The 20,892-nt window shown below is 57.2% G+C and overlaps 5 protein-coding genes across 7 annotated transcripts; 4 read left to right on the plus strand and 1 right to left on the minus strand.

The window, feature by feature from the left end:
* Positions 1-625: 625 nt before the first annotated feature.
* LOC137846176 (butyrophilin subfamily 1 member A1-like) lies at positions 626-6,073 on the plus strand. Its single transcript, XM_068663880.1, has 9 exons — positions 626-1,149; positions 2,137-2,484; positions 3,121-3,402; positions 3,532-3,636; positions 3,840-3,894; positions 4,031-4,062; positions 4,171-4,191; positions 4,350-4,382; positions 4,560-6,073. Exons 1-9 carry the CDS (start codon positions 1,050-1,052, stop codon positions 5,186-5,188), a joined length of 1,605 nt encoding a protein of 534 aa, XP_068519981.1. The 5' UTR covers positions 626-1,049; the 3' UTR covers positions 5,189-6,073.
* Positions 6,021-7,071, minus strand: LOC137846309 (HLA class II histocompatibility antigen, DM beta chain-like). Of its 3 annotated transcripts, XM_068664260.1 has the most exons (4): positions 6,536-7,070; positions 6,334-6,453; positions 6,223-6,258; positions 6,021-6,140 (listed from the first exon to the last, which is right to left on the minus strand). In XM_068664260.1, the coding sequence occupies exons 1-4, from the start codon at positions 6,936-6,938 to the stop codon at positions 6,130-6,132; spliced, it is 570 nt and encodes a 189-aa protein (XP_068520361.1). In that variant the 5' UTR covers positions 6,939-7,070; the 3' UTR covers positions 6,021-6,129. The 3 variants fall into 3 exon arrangements, with proteins under 3 accessions (XP_068520361.1, XP_068520359.1, XP_068520360.1); XM_068664258.1 differs by having other exon boundaries at positions 6,223-6,453; positions 6,536-7,071; XM_068664259.1 differs by having other exon boundaries at positions 6,113-6,258; positions 6,334-7,071.
* Positions 7,072-7,750: 679 nt separating this feature from the next.
* LOC137846177 (butyrophilin subfamily 3 member A2-like) lies at positions 7,751-18,470 on the plus strand. Its single transcript, XM_068663881.1, has 4 exons — positions 7,751-7,980; positions 8,404-8,751; positions 9,567-9,848; positions 18,064-18,470. Exons 1-4 carry the CDS (start codon positions 7,881-7,883, stop codon positions 18,468-18,470), a joined length of 1,137 nt encoding a protein of 378 aa, XP_068519982.1. The 5' UTR covers positions 7,751-7,880.
* On the plus strand, positions 10,350-12,071 carry LOC137846293 (butyrophilin subfamily 1 member A1-like). Its single transcript, XM_068664193.1, has 4 exons — positions 10,350-10,507; positions 10,626-10,646; positions 10,805-10,837; positions 11,015-12,071. Exons 1-4 carry the CDS (start codon positions 10,459-10,461, stop codon positions 11,641-11,643), a joined length of 732 nt encoding a protein of 243 aa, XP_068520294.1. The 5' UTR covers positions 10,350-10,458; the 3' UTR covers positions 11,644-12,071.
* A 66-nt stretch (positions 18,471-18,536) lies between the features above and the next one.
* On the plus strand, positions 18,537-20,125 carry LOC137846295 (butyrophilin subfamily 1 member A1-like). The gene is made up of 4 exons (XM_068664195.1): positions 18,537-18,600; positions 18,713-18,733; positions 18,892-18,924; positions 19,091-20,125. Exons 1-4 carry the CDS (start codon positions 18,552-18,554, stop codon positions 19,717-19,719), a joined length of 732 nt encoding a protein of 243 aa, XP_068520296.1. The 5' UTR covers positions 18,537-18,551; the 3' UTR covers positions 19,720-20,125.
* The last annotated feature ends 767 nt before the right edge of the window (positions 20,126-20,892 follow it).

The raw sequence follows: 20,892 nt of genomic DNA on the forward strand, positions 1-20,892 counted from the left end.
TTGCCACACATGATGACCTCAGCCAGTTCTCTTATCACGCTGGGATGAATCCCATCATGCCCTATAGTCCTGAATGCATCTATCTGGAGCACCAAATCCAACACAAATTTGGGGTTTGTTGGGACTTTAGTATTCCTGCAGTCGTTGTCCTCCAGCTCAGGGCACCTGGGATCCCACAGCCCATCATCAGTGTTGAAGGCAAAGAAAGCATTAAACATCTCTGTGAAGTCGATGACCTTAGTTTGAGCATCCCTGTCAAGGAACAGACCAATGTTTTGTCTCATCCTACTTTAGCTGTTAAGATAGTTTAAAAAATTAATAATGCATTTTATTGCCCCTCACAGTACTGTCCAGCTTCAACTCAAACTGAGCTTTGGCCATATGAATTTTCTCTCTACAAAGGCAAACAGTACCTCTGTAGTCTTTCCATAATGCCTAAAATCTCTTCCAGCAGACAGAAACTTTCCTTATTCACCTAAGCTCTAGAAGAAGGTCCCTGCCCATCTGAGCCAACCTTCTGCCATGGCTGCTTTAACAGAGCCGGGAATGGGGCTGGCACTTTGCCTTCAGCACCCTGGGCAAAGGTGGCGACTCTGGGCTCGGCACCCAGCCATGCCCCATTCCCTGTAGCCTCCGATTCTGCTCAGCTCTGCTCTGCCATCTCTACACGTTGTCCCATTGCTCACAATTTCATTCCTCTCTAGACAGGTGGAGATGAATGAGCTCAGACACTGGGTTTCCCTGGAGGTCTGGAGAGGCCCCTCCTGGGGACAAGCCTCTCATGCTGGCTGAAAGCCCTGGACTGGGCACCCAGCTGCACTGGGATGGTGGTGCCAGCCCTGCAGAGCTCCCCAGACATTGCCCCAGGGGCAGAGCTGTACCAGGAGGGTTATTGCAGCCAGGAACTGGGCAAAGGTTGGGAAAGTTGGGCGCAGCCCTGTGCTTTCTGCAGCTCTGCTGGGTGTTGTAAGTGATCTCCCTCCTGGTGGGGCTCCCTGGGAGGAGAACCCCTGGGGGGCTGTCTGCCCCCCTGGGGACCTCTCTCTGAGATGGGGCTCCCCTGGGGCTGCGGCCACCCCAGCCTCACCGGCCATGACAGGGGCCTCCTGACTTCCCTCGTCACTCTGCTCCTCCTCCGGCTGGGCTCAGGTAGGATCCTGCGGGGCTGCTGGGGGCTCTCCCACTTGTGCATGCAGACTTGCTGCTGTGGGGCAGGGGGGACGCAAGCCCACAGCTTGGCCCCAGCTGGGTTTCACTTTCACTTGTGTTCTTTCACTGTCGTGGTTTAACCCGGCCGGCAGCTAAACACCACGCAGCCGTTCGCTCACCCTCCCCCCTCCCTCTCTGGGACGGGGGAGAGAAATGGAGAGTGAAGCCCGTGAGTTGAAATAAAGACAGTTTAATAAGACAGGAAAATAATAATAACAAAATAATAATAACAATAATAATAATAATGATACAATGGTGATAATACGAAAGTAATAGTATGTACAAACAAGTGATGCACAATGCAATTGCTCACCACCCGCTGACCGATGCCCAGCCTAACCCCGAGCAGTCCGGCCCCCTCCCCCCGGCTAGCCACCCCTATATATTGTTTAGCATGACGTCAGATGGTATGGAATACCCCTTTGGCTAGTTTGGGTCACCTGTCCTGGGTCTGTCCCCTCCCAGCTCTTACTGCACCCCCAGCCTGCCCGTTGGCAGGACAGAGCAAAAGGCTGAGATGTCCTTGGCTTAGTATAAGCACTGCTCTGCAACAATTAAAGCATTGGGGTGTTATCAGCACTCTTCTCGTCCTAAGCCAAAACACAGCATTCCACCAGCTACTAGGAAGAAAATTAATTCTGTGCTAACTGAAACCAGGACATTCACACAATATGGGTGCTGCCTTGGCTGCCCTCTCTGTGTCTCCTTCACCTGCCTGAATGCTGCAGAGAGGGCTTCCACTCCCAGCACACCTCCTTCTCCTGCATGTCATCCCTCTCCCTTTCCTATTTCTCTGCTAGTCTCCAGTGGGACATGGGGGTCCTAGCACACACCAACTCATGCACAGCTCACCCTTTGTCACTCACTAACCCTAAATTTACGATGGCAAAATCTCACCGCCTCTCTGTGCCCTTCTTCATTGTCCAGCCCAGCTCAGAGTGGAGGGACCAGGCCACCCTGTCACTGCCACTGTGGGGCAGGATGTTGTGCTGCCCTGCCACTTGTCCCCTCAACGCGATGCTCGCAGCTTGGATGTTAGGTGGATCCGGGACCATATCTCTGAGACAGTGCACCACTACCGCAGTGGAGAGGACCTGTACAGGGATCAAATGGAGGCATATTCTGGGAGAACAGAGTTGGCCAGAGACGGTCTCTCTGCTGGAAGACTGGACTTGCGAATCACAGGACTCAGACCCTCTGATGATGGCCTGTACGTCTGCACTGTGGAAGATGCTGATGCTTATGAGGAAGCCATTGTGGAGCTGAAGGTGTCAGGTTAGTGGCTGGGGTGATGCTTCCAGGGCAGAGTTTACGTGTCCTTTGAATGTTCCAGCTGTTTCACAGCATGGAGCATGCCCATGGATGTGGAGGTAATATTTGGGGAGACAGCTCCCTGGATACTTTTGTCAGTTTTCACTGGTGTTCTTGAAGACAATAATCATAATATTGTGAGGGCACTGGGCACAGGCTGCTGAGCAGCACCTTCAGCTGTGTCAGCAATGGGACCAAACAGCACACAGGGAGAATCGCAGAGTCCTCTGAGCAGCCAGACGTCTGTTTTACTTTTGCTTTCTGTGCTGGGAGAGACCTGAGACGTTGTCAGGAAGTCTCGAGGCTTCGTGAACCAGGATGGCTTTGTGCAGAGACGCTGCCTGAAAGTCCTGGAACTTGGCACCTGGGTTTACAGGGTGATTTGGGGCCACTGGCATTGTGCAGCCCTGCTCTCTGGGTCCAGCAGTACCAGGGGTGGTTTTGTGGTGAGGGTGAGTGCATGGTCAGAGAGCATCCAGTCAGAGAGCCCCTGGGGCAGTGGTTGTCCTCAGCTGTGCCTGGCATGGGAGCAGATGAGGTCTTTGCCTTGGAACTGAATCCCTCCCCAAGTCAAGCCCCAGACACGCGCTCTTCCCCCAGCCACAGGCGCTGACCCCCACCTCTCCCTGGGGGGCTACGAGGCCGGAGGCGTCCGGGTGCTGTGTCGATCGGCCGGCTGGTACCCGCTGCCGCAGCTGCTGTGGAGGGATGCTCGCAGGCAGCACCTGCCCTCGGACCCCCCAACACATTCCCAGGACCAGGAGGGGCTCTTTGAAATCGAAGGCGCCGTCATCGTGACCGGGAGCGTGGAGGGGCCCGTGTCCTGCGTGGTCAGGAACAGCCGCCTCCAGCAGGAACGGGAATCATCCCTGTACATTGCAGGTACAAATGGCACAGCCAGGGTGAGGTGTTCCTGGCCCCTGCACTTGTCCCGACCCAGGAGAAGTCTGGTTCTTGCTCTTCCACCTGCTGGCATGGAAATGCAGCCCTTTTCCTGGTGCCTTTTCTCAGCTCCCTTCTTCCACAACGCCCTGCCCTGGATGGTGGCTCTGGCTCTGGTCCTCGTGCTATCGGCTGTGTCCATTGGCCTCAGTGTTTCTCTCTTTCGAAAGCAAGGTAAGCTGGCAGCGCAGGGATGGAGCGGGGGGAGGTGTTCTGCAGGGACCCCCCAGGGTCTGGAGCAAGGGGCCTTGGGTGGGAGGCCAGGGAGCATGGCTGCAGCGTGGGGCTGGTGGCAAGGCGCACCCCCCCTGCACATGTTCCCACCCAGCAACCAAGCTGCTCTGCTCACCACCTGTTCCTCCACCTTTGCTTTTCAGAGACACTGAGACGAGACCTGGAAGAGTCCTTGCAGTCCCTGGCCCCAGCCCCTGGGTAAGTGGTGTACGTGCGGGAGGGCCTGGTCTGGGTGGGCTCTGGGGGCTTGTGTGCTGAAGGAAGTCGGAGTCTTTGGTTTGTAGCAGTCATTGTTGAGAAACTGACTCCTCTCATCAATGCATTGCTTTTCTATTTCCTTTTTAGACAAACAAGCTGCAGAGCTGGGTGAGTCTCACTCTCCAAACAGAAAAAAAAAAAAAAAAATCATAGTGAGAGGTATGAAATCATAAACTGTGACTTATGCTCATATTTTGCTTTCTCTTTAATTTGTAGAGAAACAAGCTGCAGAACTGGGTAAGTCTCCCGGTGCTCAGGCCCAAGGGCAACACAAAGGCGATGTGCAGGGGAGGGTGGGCAGCTGGGACAGAGCAGCCCAGGGCTGGCCCCTCACCCTGCCCACACCCACTGGGCACCAGCCATGGACTGTGACCAGCTCTCCTCTCTCCTTCCAGCATGGAGAAGGTGTCTGCTGCCTCAAAACAGAGGTAGGTGTGCATTGGGTTGCCCTCTGCGGTGCTCCTCCTGCCCCTGGTGGGACATGTTCAGGTGCCAAGAGGTGCCCCATCTCCTGCCCCGTGGGGCAGCTCCTGGCCCCAAGCTGGGGAAAGCCTGCCCAGGGCTGAGCTCTGCCCCTGATGGCCTGGCTCCTTCTGTCCCTGCAGTGAAGGTGACCCTGGATCCGGACACAGCTCATCCCCTGCTTGTTGTGTCTCCGGACAACAAGAGTGTGAGACGGCAAACTGAACCGCAGCAGGTTCCTGACACACCAGAGAGATTTGACTCTTGGTGCTGCGTGCTGGGCCGTGAGGATTTCAGAGAGGGGAGGCACTGCTGGTTGGTGGAGGTGGAGGCGGAGCAGATAAAGGATTCTTGGTGGGCTGTGGGGGTGGCCAGGGCTTCTGTGGAGAGAAAAGGGTGGATCGATGCCAGCCCCAAAGAAGGGATCTGGGCTGTGAGGTACTATGAGAGGCAGCTCATGCCTCTCACATGGCCTAACACCCGCTTGCCCCTGTCCCCTATCCCCACCAGGATCTGGGTCTGTCTGGACTGTACCCAGCAGCAGGTGTCTTTTATCAATGCTGACAATGGGGTCGAGATCTTCACTTTCACATCAGTCTACTTCAATGGGGAGAGCATCCGCCCCTGGTTCTGGCTGGTGTCAAACAGTCTACAGCTGTTCCTCAGGGACAGCAACCCCCAGACCCCGTCCCCAGCCCTGGGGGGCTCCTGCTCTTCTCCAGACACTCCTGCATCACCTCTCCTTGATCCTGCGGGAGCCGCACAGGAATGAGGGGCAGTGGGGTCAGGGGCTGCCCTTTGTTCCTCCCTGCTGCTGGAGGAGGGCTGGGATGCTGCAATCAGGGGTCAGGCCCCTTGCAGCCCCTGGGCTCTGCCCTGCACGTGGCTCCTGTGCTGGAGCACAAGCCCTGCTGGCACCCACGGGTCTCACCCTGCCTCTGAGCCCCAGCGGGCAGCACAGGGGCTGCAGCAGCTCTCCATGCTCCTCTCCCCTCTGCTTGCACTGCTTGCAGACCCCAGAGCAAGGGATGTGGTCACCGTGTGCTGCTGGCCATTGCAGGCCACCTTTGCCTCCTAGGTTGGGGTTGATCCATGCTCTGTGCCTGGTGCTGAGCATGAGCAGCCTGTGGGGGCTCTTTGTTCCCTCCTCTGGGGCACATCTATGCAAGATGAGGCAGCAGGACTGTGGCAAATAAAGTTTTGCACAGGAGGATGGAGTCTGGCAGTGGCATTTCTTGGGGGCTTTCTGTCCTGAGGCTTTGCTGCCTGGGAAGGCATCTTGCAGCAGACCGTCTCCTCACACGCCTTGCCCCTCAGAGCCTTCGCCGTCCTCATAGCCCTCCCTTGGAGGCTCTCGCACAGTTTCACGCCCTTCGTCTGCTGCGGTGCCCACAGCTGCACGCAGTGCTTGAGGCGAGGCCGCAGCAGGCCGAGCAGAGCGGGATGATCCCTTCCCTCAGCTGGCCAGCAGTGCCATGCCTGAAGCACCCCAGGGCACGCTTGGCCCTTTGCGGTCCCATGCCATGGCCCCCACCCTCTTACTCCTCTTGGTGAGACTCTGTAGGAGTGCATGAGCCTCTGCCCCGTGCCCAGAACACTGCAGAGACACCAGTGGGGCTTGTGGAGCATCTTTATCGTCAGCACCACAGCACCAGGTCTGAGATGTGGTCAACTGGGAGCCGCCAGTGCCGTGAGGTGTCCGTCTGGGGGTCCTCAGATGCTGCCTGGGGAAGGGGGGAACACACAGGGTGAGAGATGGGATGATTTGCCCCTCGCCGATGGGGACGGGGATGGAGACACCATTACCTGCGGGGTAGTTGTCTCCAGGGAGGGGAGTGTAACCTGCGGGGGGGAGAAGAGGAGTGAGCAGAGTCCTCATCACCCTTAACCACGGCCCCAGCTCTCCCTGGAACTCACCTGGGGCTTGAGGCCTGGCCCTGGAGCAGTAGATGCCGGCGAGAAAGAAGCCAAGTCCCAGCGCCATCAGCACGGTGGCCACCGCCACCAGTATCGTCACCTCCGGCATCAGTCCGAGACCTATGGGGACACGGCCAAGTGAGTGGCAGCAAGGAGCTAAGGCCGCCGGCCTCCGGGTGCAGTCCTGCGCCTCTCCACTCACTCCAGTCCTCCAGGAGAGGCTCCTGCAGGCTGACGTGCTGCACCGAGCACGTGTAGGTGTCGCCTGCCACCGGGGCCACCAGCAGGGACACCTGCGTCTGGTAGCTCCAGTCGCCGTTGGGGATGGCGGAGATGGGGTTGTAGTCGTCGGGCTCCACGATGTCCCCGTTGTGGAGCCAGATGACGGTCACCTCGGGGGGGTAGAAGCCCCAGATGTGGCAGGTGAGGCGCACGGGCACACGGGCGTTCCCTGTTTCCACGGGGATGATGCGGACTTGGGGCTGCGCTGGAGCAGGGATGGGGATGGGGTCAGTGGTGGGTGAGCCCCTTTTTCCTGCTCTGTGCAACGTCCTCACGCAATGCTGTGCAATGCTCCCATGCAAAGCTCCACGCAACTTCCCCATGCCACTTCCCTATGCAACGCTCTGTGCAAGCTGTAGGAAGTCACTGTCCTCCACCTCAGGGCAACTGGAGTCCCACAGCCCATCATCAGTGTTGAAGGCAAAGAAAGCATTAAACATCTCTGTGAAGTCGATGACCCCGTTGGACCATCCCCATCAAGTAACAGACCAATGTTTTGTCTCATCCTACTTTAGCTGTTAAGATAGTTTAAAAAAATAATAATCCATTTTATTGCCCCGCACAGTACTGTCCAGCTTCAATTCAAATTGAGCTTTGGCCGTATGACTTTTCTCCCTACAAAGGCAAACAGTACCTCTGTAGTCCTTCCATACTGCCTGACCTCGCCTCCAGCAAACAGGAACTTTCCTCATCTACCTAAGCTCTAGAAGAAGCTTGCCCTGCAGCCAACCTTCTGCCATGGCTGCTTTACTGCAACCAGGAGTGGGGCTGGCACTTTGCCTTCAGCACCCTGGGCAAAGAGTGACAGCTCTGGGCTCAGCACCCAGCTGTGCCCCATTCCCTGCAGCCTCCGATCCTTCTCATCTCTTCACTGATACCTCTCCAAATTGTCCCGTTCCTTATGTTTGATTCCTCCTTGGATGGGTGGAGATGAATGAGCTCAGACACTGGGTTTCCCTGGAGGTTTGGAGAGGCCCCTCCTGGGGACAAGCCCCTCGTGATGGGTGAAGGCCCTGGACTGGGCACCCAGCTGCAATGGGATGGTGGTGCCAGCCCTGCAGAGCTCCCCAGACATTCCCCTAGGGGCAGAGCTGCCCCGGGACCGTTATTGCAGCCAGGAAATGGTAAAAAGTTGAGAAAGTTGGGCGGAGCCTTGTACTTTCTGCAGCTCTGCTGGGAGCCGTGAGGGACCTCCCTTCCGGTGGGGCTCCCTGGGAGAAGAAGCCTTGGGAGGCTGCTTGCCCCCTGGGGGACCTCTCTCTCAGATGGGGCTCCCCTGGTGCTGCAGCCACCCCAGCCTCACCGGCCATGCCAGGGGCCTCCTGACTTCCCTCGTCACTCTGCTCCTCCTCCGGCTGGGCTCAGGTAGGATCCTGCGAGGCTGATGGGGGCTCTCCCCCCTGGGCCTGGCAGACGTGCTGCTGTGGGGCAGGGGAGTGGCTGTGGGAAAGCGGGGACCCGAGCCCAAAGCTTGTCCCCCGCTGAGTTTCACTTTCCCCTTGGTTCTTTCACACAATACGGGGGCTTCCTTGCCTGACCTTTCTGGCTCTTCTTAACCTACCTAAATGCTGCAGAGAGGGCTCCCACTCTCAGCACAGCTCATTTTCCTGCACGTCCTCCCTCTCCCTCTCCTGTTTTCCCGGGTGTTTTCCCATGGGGAACATGGAACATGCTGCGGGGGACGCAGCATGCACCAACTCACACACAGCTCGCCCTTTGTCACTCACTTCCCCTAAATTTACGATGCCAAAATCTCACCTCCTCTCTGTGCCCTTCTCCATTGCCCAGCCCAGCTCAATGTGGTGGGACCAGGACACCCTGTCACTGCCACCATGGGGCAGGATGTCGTGCTGCCCTGCCACTTGTCCCCTCAACGCGATGCTCGCAGCTTGGAGGTCAGGTGGATCCGGGACAGTATCTCTGAGACAGTGCACCACTACCGCAATGGAGAGGACCTGTATGGGGAGCAGATGGGGGCATATTCTGGGAGAACAGAGTTGGTCAGAGATGGTCTCTCTGCTGGAATCCTGGACTTGCGAATCACAGGACTGAGACCCTCTGATGATGGCCTGTACGTCTGCACTGTAAGAGATGCTGATGCTTATGAGGAAGCCATTGTGGATCTGGAGGTGTCAGGTTAGTGGCTGGGGTGGTGCTGCCAGGGCAGAGTTTACGTGTCCTTTGAATGTTCCAGCTGTTTCACAGCATGGAGCATGCCCATAGATGTGGAGGTAATATTTGGGGAGAGAGCTTCCTGGATACTTTTGTCAGTTTTCACTGGTGTCCTTGAAGACGCTAATCATAATATTGTGAGGGCACTGGGCACAGGCTGCTGAGCAGCACCTTCAGCTGTGTCAGCAATGGGACCAAACAGCACACAGGGAGAATTGCAGAGTCCTCTAAGCAGCCAGACGTCTGCTTTACTTTTGCTTTCTGTGCTGGGGGAGACCTGAGACGTTGTCAGGAAGTCTCGGGGCTTCTAGACCTAGCATGGCTTGGTGCCAAGACAATGCATGGAGGTGCTGGAGCATTTCACCTGGGCTTTCTGGGTGATGTGGGGCCACTGTCATTGTGCAGCCCTGCTCTCTGGGTCCAGCACATGTCAGGCTGCTTTTGGATGAGGGTGGGTGCATGGAATATCCGGTCCCTAGCCTCTGCGGCCGTGGCTAGGCTTTGCTGTGTCTGGCGCAAAGATGTTGCCTGGAGGTGCTGAAGCTCGGCACCTGGGTTCACAGGGTGATTTGGGGCCACTGGCTTTGTGCAGCCCTGCTCTCTGTTTCTGCCATTGCCCAGGATGGTCTGGGGTGAGGGTCAGTGCATGTAGTGCCCAGGCCCTGAGCCCCTGGGAACATGGCTGCGCTGGGCTGTGTCTGGCATGGGGACAGATGGGGTTTAGCCTTGGAACTGAATCCCTCCCCAAGTCAAGCACCAGCCACACGCTCTTCCCCCAGCCACAGGCGCTGACCCCCACCTCTCCCTGGGGGGCTACGAGGCCGGAGGCGTCCGGGTGCTGTGTCGATCGGCCGGCTGGTACCCGCTGCCGCAGCTGCTGTGGAGGGATGCTCGCGGGCAGCACCTGCCCTCGGACCCCCCAACACATTCCCAGGACCAGGAGGGGCTCTTTGAAATCGAAGGCGCCGTCATCGTGACCGGGAGTGTGGAGGGGCCCTTGTCCTGCGTGGTCAGGAGCAGCCGCCTCCAGCAGGAGCAGGAATCATCCCTGCACATCTCAGGTACAAATGGCACAGCCAGGGTGAGGTGTTCCTGGCCCCTGCACTTGTCCTGACCCAGGAGAAGTCTGGGACTTCCTCTTCTAACCCCAGCCATGTAAACACAGCCCTTTTCCTGGTGCCTTTTTTCAGCTCCCTTTTTCATAAACGCCCAGCCCTTGATAGTGGTTCTGGCTCTGGTCCTTGTGTTTTTGGCTGTGTCCATTGGCCTCGGTGTTTATCTCTTTCGAAAGCAAGGTAAGCTGGCAGCGCAGGGATGGAGCGCAGGGAGGTGTTCTGTAGGGACCCCCTGGGTCTGGAGCAAGGGGCCTTGGGTGGGAGGCCAGGGAGCATGGCTGCAGCGTGGGGCTGGTGGCAAGGCGCAGCCCCCCTGCACATGTTCCCACCCAGCAACCAAGCTGCTCTGCTCACCACCTCTTCCTCGGCCTTTGCTTTTCAGCGGCACAGAGCCGAGAGCTGGGAGAGTCCTTGCAGTCCCTGCCCCCAGCCCCCGGGGAAGTGGTGTCTGTGCGGGAGGGCCTGGTCTGGGTGGGCTCTGGGGGCTTGTGTGCTGAAGGAATTCGGAGTCTTTGGTTTGTAGTAGTCATTGTTGAGAAACTGACTCCTCTCATCAATGCATTGCTTTTCTATTTCCTTTTTAGACAAACAAGCTGCAGAGCTGGGTGAGTCTCACTCTCCAAACAGAAAAAAAAAAAAAAAAAAAAAAAAACATCATAGTGAGAGGTATGGAATCATAAACTGTGACTTATGCTCATATTTTGCTTTCTCTTTAATTTGTAGAGAAACAAGCTGCAGAACTGGGTAAGTCTCCCGGTGCTCAGGCCCAAGGGCAACACAAAGGCGATGTGCAGGGGAGGGTGGGCAGCTGGGACAGAGAAGCCCAGGGCTGGCCCCTCACCCTGCCCACACCCACTGGGCACCAGCCATGGGCTGTGACCAGCTCTCCCCTCTCCTTCCAGCATGGAGAAGGTGTCTGCTGCTTCAAAATCGAGGTAGGTGTGCACTGTGTTGCCCTCTGCGGTGCTTCTCCTGCCCTTGCTGGGCCATGTTCAGGAGCCAAGAGGTGCCCCATCTCCTGCCCCGTGGGGCAGCTCCTGGCCCCGAGCTGGGGAAAGCCTGCCCAGGGCTGAGCTCTGCCCCTGATGGCCTGGCTCCTTCTGTCCCTGCAGTGAAGGTGACCCTGGATCCGGACACGGCTCATCCCCAGCTTGTTGTGTCTCAGGACAACAGCTGTGTGAGACGGGAAAGTGAACAGCAGCAGGTTCCTGACACACCGGAGAGATTTGACATTTGGTGCTGCGTGCTGGGCCGTGAGGAGTTCAGAGAGGGGAGGCACTGCTGGTTGGTGGAGGTGGAGGGGGAGCAGATAAAGGATTCTTGGTGGGCTGTGGGGGTGGCCAGGGCTTCTATGGACAGAAAAGGGTGGATCGACGCCAGCCCCAAAAAAGGGATCTGGGCTGTGAGGTACTATGAGAGGCAGCTCATGTCTCTCACATGGCCTCCCACTCCCTTGTCCCTGTCCCCTATCCCCACCAGGATCTGGGTCTGTCTGGACTGTACCCAGCAGCAGGTGTCTTTTATCAATGCTGACAACGGGGTCGAGATCTTCACTTTCACAGCAGCCTCCTTCAATGGGGAGAGCATCCGCCCCTGGTTCTGGCTGGTGTCAAACAGTCTACAGCTGTTCCTCAGGGACAGCAACCCCCAGACCCCGTCCCCAGGCCTGGGGGGCTCCTGCTCTTCTCCAGACACTCCTGCATCACCTCTCCTTGATGCTGCAGGAGCCGCACAGGAATGAGGGGCAGTGGGGCCAGGGGCTACCCCGCACTCCTCCCTGCTGCTGGAGGAGGGCTGGGATGCTGCAAGCAGGGGCCAGGCCCCTTGCAGCCCCTGGGCTCTGCCCTGCACGTGACTCCTGTGCTGAGGCACAAGCCCTGCTGGCACCCACGGCTCTCACCCTGCCTCTGAGCCCCAACGGGCAGCACAGGGGCTGCAGCAGCTCTCCATGCTCCTCTCCCCTCTGCTTGCACTGCTTGCAGACCCCAGGGCAAGGGATGTGGTCACCGTGTGCTGCTGGCCATTGCAGGCCACCTTTGCCTCCTAGTTCAGGGTTGATCTTTGCTCTGTGCCTGTTGCTGATCATGAGCAGTCTGTGGGGGCTCTTTGTTCCCTCCTCTGGAGCACATCAAGGCCCAGCAGCAGCAGGACTGTGTCAAATAAAGTTTTGTACAGGAAGATGGAGTCTGGCAGTGGCATTTCCTGGGTGCTTTGTGTCCTGAGGCCTTGCTGCCTGGGAAGGCGTCTTGCAGCAGACCGTCTCCTCACACGCCTTGCCCTGTAGAGCCTTTGCCGTCCTCGTAGCCCTCCCTTGGAGGCTCTCGCACAGTTTTCACACCCTTCATCTGCTGCGGTGCCAACAGCTGCATGCAGTGCTCAAGGCGAGGCCGCAGCAGGCCGAGCAGAGCAGGACGATCCCTTCCCTTGGCCGGCCAGCAGTGCTGTGCCTGAGGCACCCCAGGGCATGCTTCGCCCTTTGGGGTCCCATGCCATGGCCCCCACACACCCACTCCTCTTGGTGCGACACCGTAGGAGTGTGTGAGCCTCTGCCCTGTGCCCAGAACACTGCAGACACCCACGGGGCTTGTGGAGCATTTTTATTCTCAGCACCATGGCATCGGATCTGAGATGGGGCAACCAGGAGCCGCTGGTGCTGGGAGGTGTCCGTCTGGGAGTCCTCAGATGCTGCCTGTGGAAGGGGGGGACACAAAGGGTGAGAGATGGGGTGATTCGCCCCTCAGCGATGGGGACAGGGATGGGGACACCGTTACCTGCGGGGTAGTTGTCTCCAGGGAGGGGAGTGTAACCTGCGGGGGGGAGAAGAGGAGTGAGCAGAGTCCTCGTCGCCCTTGACCATGGCCCCGGCTCTCCCCGGCCACTCACCCGGGGCAGGAGGCCTGGCCCTGAAGCATTAGATGCTAGCATGCAACGCACTTTGCAAAGCTCCACGCAACTTCCCCGTGCCACTTCCCCATGCAACGCCCTGTGCAATCTCTAGGCATTGACCCTTGCGATGTCACATGTGACATCCCCATGCAGTGCCCGGTGCAACATCTTGCCAAGGCGATCAGCTCCAGGGCAGACACTTTCTGCAGCAGAGCAGGGGATCAGACAGGCAGGGCTATTTTTTTCTGTCATCAAGCCTTCTTGAGGGAGCCACCAGGACCCAGCAGCCCTCCCCAGGGAGGCTGACGAGGCGTAGGCAGAGCCAGAGGGTCCCTTCTCAGGCCGTTCAAAAGCAGCCCCTGGGGAGCACAACGACCAGGAGCGCAGCGACTCTGGTGGGTAAACAGGGCATGGCGCATCAGAAGGGAGTGGCACAGCAGTTCACACAGGCAGGGTGAGCAGGGAAGACAGAGTGTTCCCCCCCACCCATGCAAACACCTCCTCTAAGGACGGTCTACCGCTAGCTAGGCTGCAATGGTCTCCACCAGGCACAGTGCTCTCTCTAGCAAGTCTGAACACACCCAGTCTGACTGCCCGCTCAAAAATGCACCAGTTCAGGTCTCTGGGTGCAGGGAGCGTCTGAGCCTCTTGCTGCCATCTGCAGGAGGCAGAGAGACTGTGTGTGCGTGAGGTGTGAGCAGGTGGATGACCGGGTCTGCGTGGTGGCAGAACTCAAGGAGGAGGTGGAGAGGTTGAGGGCTATCAGGGAGTGTGAGTGGGAGATAGAGTGGTGGCGCAACTCCCTGCGGGGCCTGAAGGAGAGGTACCGGGGTGAGACACCCCAAATGGGGGTGGACACCCTGCCCTGTCATTGTTGGGGAGAGGGAGGGGACCTAGGAGTTGGGGAGGAATGGAGACAGGTCCCTGCTTGACATTGCAGGCGATGCCACCCCCTGCCGGCCCCACCTTCCCAGGTTCCCTTACAAAACGGGTTTAAGGCCCTGGAGCTTGAGAGACCGGTAGCTGAGAAACAGGTAGAAAGTGTAGCCAGGAGGATGCCTAGGGTGAGGAAGTCAACTCCATGCCTCAGGACTGCTATCCTCTTTTGATAGTCCAGGCTGGCAGTGATGACATTGAAGAGAGAAGCCTGAAGGCTATCAAACGGGACAATAGGGGACTGGGGCGGTTAGTGGATGGAGTGGGAGTACAGGTGGAGCAGATCTCCGCTCTGCAGCCCATGGAGGAGCCCCCGGTGCAGGAGGTGGAAGGGGCCTGGAGGAGGCTGTAGCCCATGGAGAGCCCCCGCAGGAGCAGGCCCCAGACTGGAGCTGCAGCCCATGAAGAGGAGCCCATGCAGGATCAGGAGGTCTGGGGAGAGCTGCCACCCGTGGGGGACACAGATTGGAACAGTTTGCTCCTGACAGATGTACCCCATACTACAAACCCATACTGGGGCAGTTGTTGGAGAGCTGCAGCCTGTGGGAAGCCCATGTAGGATCAGTTTGGGAAGGACGGCATCCCATGGGAGGAGTTCTTGACTCGGCTGAGGGTGGAAAGCCCTTGCAGGGAGATCTGGACAGACTGGAGAGCTGAGCAATCACCAACTGCATGAAGTTTAAAAAGAGCAAGTGCTGGGTCCTGCACCTGGGATGGGGCAACCCTGGCTATACATGCAGACTGGGGGATGAGACTCTGGAGAGCAGCCCTGCAGAGAGGGATCTGGGGGTTGTGGTTGACAGCAAGCTGAACATGAGCCAGCAGTGTGCCCTAGCAGTCAGGAGGGCCAACTGTATCCTGGGGTGCTGATAACATGCTGATGTTTTAATTGTTGCAGAGCAGTGCTTACACCAAGCCAAGGATGTTTCAGCTTCTCGCTCTGTCCCGCCAGAGAGCAGACTAGGGGTGCAGCAGGAGCTGGGAGGGGACAGACACAGGAAGGCTGACCCCAACTGGCCAAAGGGGTATTCCGTACCATTTGGGATCATGCTAAACAATATATAGGGGTAGTTAGCCAGGGTGGGGGGAGCAGACTGCTCGGGGTTAGGCTGGACATCGGTCAGTGGGTGGTGAACATTGTGCATTACTTGTTTTGTAAACACTGTTAGTAATAGTACTATTATTATTATTCTTGTTGTTGTTATTATTTTTCTGTTTTAAATAAACTGCCTTTATCTCAACCCACAGCTTCACTTCACGGTTCTCTCCATGATCCCAGAGAAGGAGGGTGGAGAGTGAGGGAACAGCTGTGTGGTGTTTAGCTGCCGAATGGGTTTAAACCACAACATCTTGGAAAAGTTGGACCTCTTCCAAGTGCTCATTTCCATACTCCCCACCCTTAGCTCCTCCAGGTTGTGTCTGTGCAATGTAGCCTGGTGGTCGTGGGCAGGGGTCTTTCAGGATGAAGGCAAAGAGGAAGAGGTCAAACTTTTTACCTTTCTGGACTTTGACCTTCTGTTGGACAGTATTGAGGAGTTTTTTGCTTAACTTTGCCTTGCTTCCTGCCAACAAGTTGTTCGTCCTTCCCTAACAACTTATTTGTCCTTCCCTCATCCATTGGCCTTGAGCGATATCGTCCTTTTTACATCTGCTTCTCATTAGGTTCTCATCTGCATCCCCAATAATCAGGATATTTTACCATATATGTAGCTAACTATTAATTCAGATCAGTTTTAGCGGCTTCCACATCTCAGTGCCAGGCATGCAGAACTCCCCAGACACTTGTCCCCACTGCTCCAGGGCCAGAGCTCCTCCTAGACGATTATTGCAGCCAGGATGCAGGAAAAGGCTTCCGAAGCTGGGCGTAGCCCTGTGCTTCCTGCAGCATGGCTGGGTGCTGTGAGGGACCTCTCTCTTTTGGTGGGGCTCCCTTGCAGAAGAACACCTGCAGGGGCCATCTACCCCCAGGGGGACCTCTCTCTCAGATGGGGCTCCCCTGGGGCTGTGGCTGCCCCAACCTCACCGGCCATGCCAGGGGCCTCCTGACTTCCCTCATCACTCTGCTCCTCCTCCGGCTGGGCTCAGGTAGGATCCTGTGGGGTGCTGGGGGCTCTCCCCCTTTGCCTGAGAGATGTGCTGCTGTGGGGCAGGGGAGCGGCTGCGGGACAGGGGGACCCCAGCCCACAGCTCTCCCGCGCTGGGTTTCACTTTCACTTTGGTTCGTTCACGCAATATGGCTGCTGCCTTGCCTGCCCTTTCTGTGTCTCCTTCACCCGCCCGAATGCTGCAGAGAGGGCTCCCATTCCCAGCACACCTCCTTCTCCTGCACGTCCTCCCTCTCCCTCTCCTGTTTCCCAGGTGTTTTCTCATGTCACCCAGGGGACACAGCATGCACCAACTTACGCACAGCTCGCCCTTTGTCACTCACTGCCCCTAAATTTACAATGGCAAAATCTTACCTACTCTCTGTGCCCTTCTCCATTGCCCAGTGTGAGAAACATCTCAAATAATTTTCTTCAGACTGGATCTTCTCTGAAGCTATTTTATTCGCAATAGTAACGGTCCTGCCAATCACAAGCATATTTTAGTAAACAAATCATAAAGTTTTATTGCCTATTACCCAATGCCTGATCACCTCCCCTGTTTCCTCATTGGATTAGTACTACAGGTTCACAAGGTACATGACACTCCTCTATGCCTTATATGTACAATTTTTATTTTTTTTTCAACCCTTTAATTTATTTTTTCTTATGTTTTGAGAAGTTGTGATCTTTGTTCTCCCGTTCTCACACTGTTCATCCTGTTTTTCTCAAGCTTCTACCTTATTTTGAAACAGTGAGGCCTTCTATAATCCACTTATCTACTTAGCATTTCTCCTTATTCTGACTACACAAATACGTTGGTATACAGTAAAATACTTAACTGCTGCAAAAACACAACATTGTTTCTCACACCACCCCAGCTCGGAGTGGTGGGACCAGGCCACCCTGTCACTGCCACCGTGGGGCAGGATGTCGTGCTGCCCTGCCACTTGTCCCCTCAACACGATGCTCGCAGCTTGGACGTCAGGTGGATGCGGGACCATATCTCTGAGACAGTGCACCACTACCGCAATGGAGAGGACCTGTACGGGGAGCAGATGCAGGCATATGTCAGGAGGACAGAGTTGTCCAGAGATGGTCTCTCTGCTGGAAGCCTGGACTTGCGAATCACGGGGCTGAGACCCTCAGATGATGGCCGGTACATCTGCATAGTGAAAGATGCTGATGCTTATGAGGAAGCCATTGTGGAGCTGGAGGTGTCAGGTTAGTGGCTGGGGTGATGCTGCCAGGGCAGAGTTTACGTGTCCTTTGAATGTTTCAGCTGTTTCACAGCATGGAGCATGCCCACGGATGTGGAGGTAATATCTGGGGAGAGAGCTGCCTGGATAGTTTTATCATTTTTCACTGGTGTCCTTGAAGACAATAATCATAATACTGTGAGGGCACTGGGCACAGGCTGCTGAGCAGCACCTTCAGCTGTGTCAGCAATGGGACCAAACAGCACACAGGGAGAATCGCAGAGTCCTCTGAGCAGCCGGACGTATGCTTTACTTTTGCTTTCTGTGCTGGGAGAGACATGAGACGTTGTCAGGAAGTCTCGGTGCTTCTTGAACCAGCACAGCTTGGTGCAGAGACGCTGCCTGGAGGTGCTGAAGCTCAGCACCTGGGTTCACAGGGTGATGTGGGGCCACTGTCATTGTGCAGCCCTGCTCTCTGTTTCTGCCGTTGCCCAGGATGGTCTGGGGTGAGGGTCAGTGCATGTAGTGCCCAGGCCCTGAGCCCCTGGGAACATGGCTGCGCTGGGCTGTGTCTGGCATGGGGACAGATGGGGTTTAGCCTTGGAACTGAATCCCTCCCCAAGTCAAGCACCAGCCACACGCTCTTCCCCCAGCCACAGGCACTGACCCCCACCTCTCCCTGGGGGGCTACGAGGCCGGAGGCGTCCGGGTGCTGTGTCGATCGGCCGGCTGGTACCCGCTGCCGCAGCTGCTATGGAGGGATGCTCGCGGGCAGCACCTGCCCTCGGTCTCCCAGACACATTCCCAGGACCAGGAGGGGCTCTTTGAAATCGAAGGCGCTGTCATCATGACCGGGAATGTGGAGGGGCCCTTATCCTGTGTGGTCAGGAGCAGCCGCCTGCAGCAGGAGTGGAAATTTTCCCTGCACATCTCAGGTACAAATGGCACAGCCAGGGTGAGGTGTTCCTTGACCCTGCACTCATCCCGGGAGAAGTCGGGGTCTTGCCCTTCCCCCAGCAGACATGAAAAAACAGCCCTTTTCCTGGTGCCTTTTCTCAGCTCCCTTCTTCCACAACGCCCAGCCCTGGATGGTGGCTCTGGCTCTGGTCCTCGTGCTTTTGGCTGTGTCCATTGGCCTCGGTGTTTATCTCTTCCGAAAGCAAGGTAAGCTGGCAGCACAGGGATGGAGCGGGGGGAGGTGTTCTGCAGGGACCCCCCTGGGTCTGGAGCAAGGGGCCTTGGGTGGGAGGCCAGGGAGCATGGCTGCAGCATGGGGCTGGTGGCAAGGCGCAGCCCCCCTGCACATGTTCCCACCCAGCAACCAAGCTGCTCTGCTCACCACCTGTTCCTCGGCCTTTGTGTTTCAGCAACACAGAGTCAGGAGCTGGGAGAGTCCTTGCAGTACCTGCCCCCAGCCCCTGGGGAAGTGGTGTCCCTGCGGGAGGGCCAGGGCCTGGGCTCGGTAGGCTCTGGGGGCTTGTGTGCTGAAGGAATTCGGAGTCTTTGGTTTGTAGCAGTCATTGTTGAGAAACTGACTCCTCTCATCAATGCATTGCTTTTCTATTTCCTTTTTAGACAAACAAGCTGCAGAGCTGGGTGAGTCTCACTCTCCAAACAGAAAAAAAAAAAAAAAAAAGCATCATAGTGAGAGGTATGGAATCATAAACTGTGACTTATGCTCATATTTTGCTTTCTCTTTAATTTGTAGAGAAACAAGCTGCAGAACTGGGTAAGTCTCCCGGTGCTCAGGCCCAAGGGCAACACCAAGGTGATGTGCAGGGGAGGGTGGGCAGCTGGGACAGAGCAGCCCAGGGCTGGCCCCTCACCCTGCCCACACCCACTGGGCACCAGCCATGGGCTGTGACCAGCTCTCCCCTCTCCTTCCAGCATGGACAAAGTGTCTGCTGCCTCAAAACAGAGGTAGGTGTGCATTGGGTTGCCCTCTGCGGTGCTCCTCCTGCCCCTGGTGGGGCATGTTCAGGTGCCCCATCTCCTCCCCGTGGGGCAGCTCCTGGCCCCGAGCTGGGGAAAGCCTGCCCAGGGCTGAGCTCTGCCCCTGATGGCCTGGCTCCTTCTGTCCCTGCAGTGAAGGTGACCCTGGATCCGGACACGACTCATCCCCTGCTTGTTGTGTCTCCGGACAACAAGAGTGTGAGACGGCAAACTGAACCGCAGCAGGTTCCTGACACACCAGAGAGATTTGACTATTGGTGCTGCGTGCTGGGCCGTGAGGATTTCAGAGAGGGGAGGCACTGCTGGTTGGTGGAGGTGGAGGGGGAGCAGATAAAGGATTCTTGGTGGGCTGTGGGGGTGGCCAGGGCATCTCTGAAGAGAAAAGGGTGGATCAACGCCAGCCCCAAAGAAGGGATCTGGGCTGTGAGGTACTATGAGAGGCAGCTCATGTCTCTCACATGGCCTCCCACTCCCTTGTCCCTGTCCCCTATCCCCACCAGGATCTGGGTCTGTCTGGACTGTACCCAGCAGCAGGTGTCTTTTATCAATGCTGACAATGGGGTCGAGATCTTCACTTTCACAGCAGCCTCCTTCAATGGGGAGAGCATCCGCCCCTGGTTCTGGCTGGTGTCAAACAGTCTACAGCTGTTCCTCAGGGACAGCAACCCCCAGACCCTGTCCCCAGCCCTGGGGGGCTCCTGCCCTTCTCCAGACACTCCTGCATCACCTCTCCTTGATGCTGCAGGAGCCGCACAGGAATGAGGGGCAGTGGGGCCAGGGGCTACCCCGCACTCCTCCCTGCTGCTGGAGGAGGGCTGGGATGCTGCAATCAGGGGCCAGGCCCCTTGCAGCCCCTGGGCTCTGCCCTGCACGTGGCTCCTGTGCTGGGGCACAAGCCCTGCTGGCACCCACGGGTCTCAGCCTGCCTCTGAGCCCCAGCGGGCAGCACAGGGGCTGCAGCAGCTCTCCACGCTCCTCTCCCCTCTGCTTGCACTGCTTGCAGAACCCAGGGCAAGGGACGTGGTCACCGTGTGCTGCTGGCCATTGCAGGCCACCTTTGCCTCCTAGTTCAGGGTTGATCTTTGCTCTGTGCCTGGTGCTGATCATGAGCAGTCTGTGGGGGCTCTTTGTTCCCTCCTCTGGAGCACATCAAGGCCCAGCAGCAGCAGGACTGTGTCAAATAAAGTTTTGTACAGGAAGATGCAGTCTGGCAGTGGTATTTCCTGGGTGCTTTCTTTCATAAGGCTTTGATGCCTGGGAAGACATCTTGCAGCAGACCGTCTCCTTGGTGTTGGTCCTGGGAGTCAAAGCCAGGAGGAACCAAAGCTCCAGCTGCCCCCAGTTCCCCAGCTGGTGCCACAAACCCACTTGTCCCAGTTGGGTCATGGCCCTGCCCTGGAGCCACCCAAAGAGCTTACAGCCTCCATCACACAGGCTCTGCAGAGGTTGTGCCCACAGGAAGCATCACCGGCTCCTGGAAGTCCTCCTGGAAGTCCTCCAAGGTGCTCTCAGCCTTCAGTCCTAGATCACAGAATCAAAGAAAAGCCCCAGTTGGAGGAAACCCAACAGGACCATCCAGTCCATCTCCTGGCCCCACACGAACCACCCAAAAATCAGACCCTGTGCCTGAGAGCCCTCTCCAAATGCTCCTTGAGCTGCAGCAGGCTTGGGGCCATGGCCACATGCCTGGGGAACCTGTTCCTGTGCCCGACCACCCTCTTGGTGAAGAACCTTTTCCAAACAGCCCATCTGACCCCACCCAGTGGCAGCTCCATGCTATTCCCTCAAGCCCTGTAGCTGTCCCCAGAGAGCAGAGCCCCTCCGCTCCCCTCATCAGGAAGCTGTGGGCCGCCACGAGGCCTCCCCTGCCTCTCCTCTGCTCTGGGCTCAACAAGCCAAGCGCCTTCAGCCGCTCCTCACACGCCTTGCCACACA

Source organism: Anas acuta, chromosome 31, assembly GCF_963932015.1.
Source record: "Anas acuta chromosome 31, bAnaAcu1.1, whole genome shotgun sequence".
Lineage (NCBI taxonomy): Eukaryota > Metazoa > Chordata > Aves > Anseriformes > Anatidae > Anas > Anas acuta.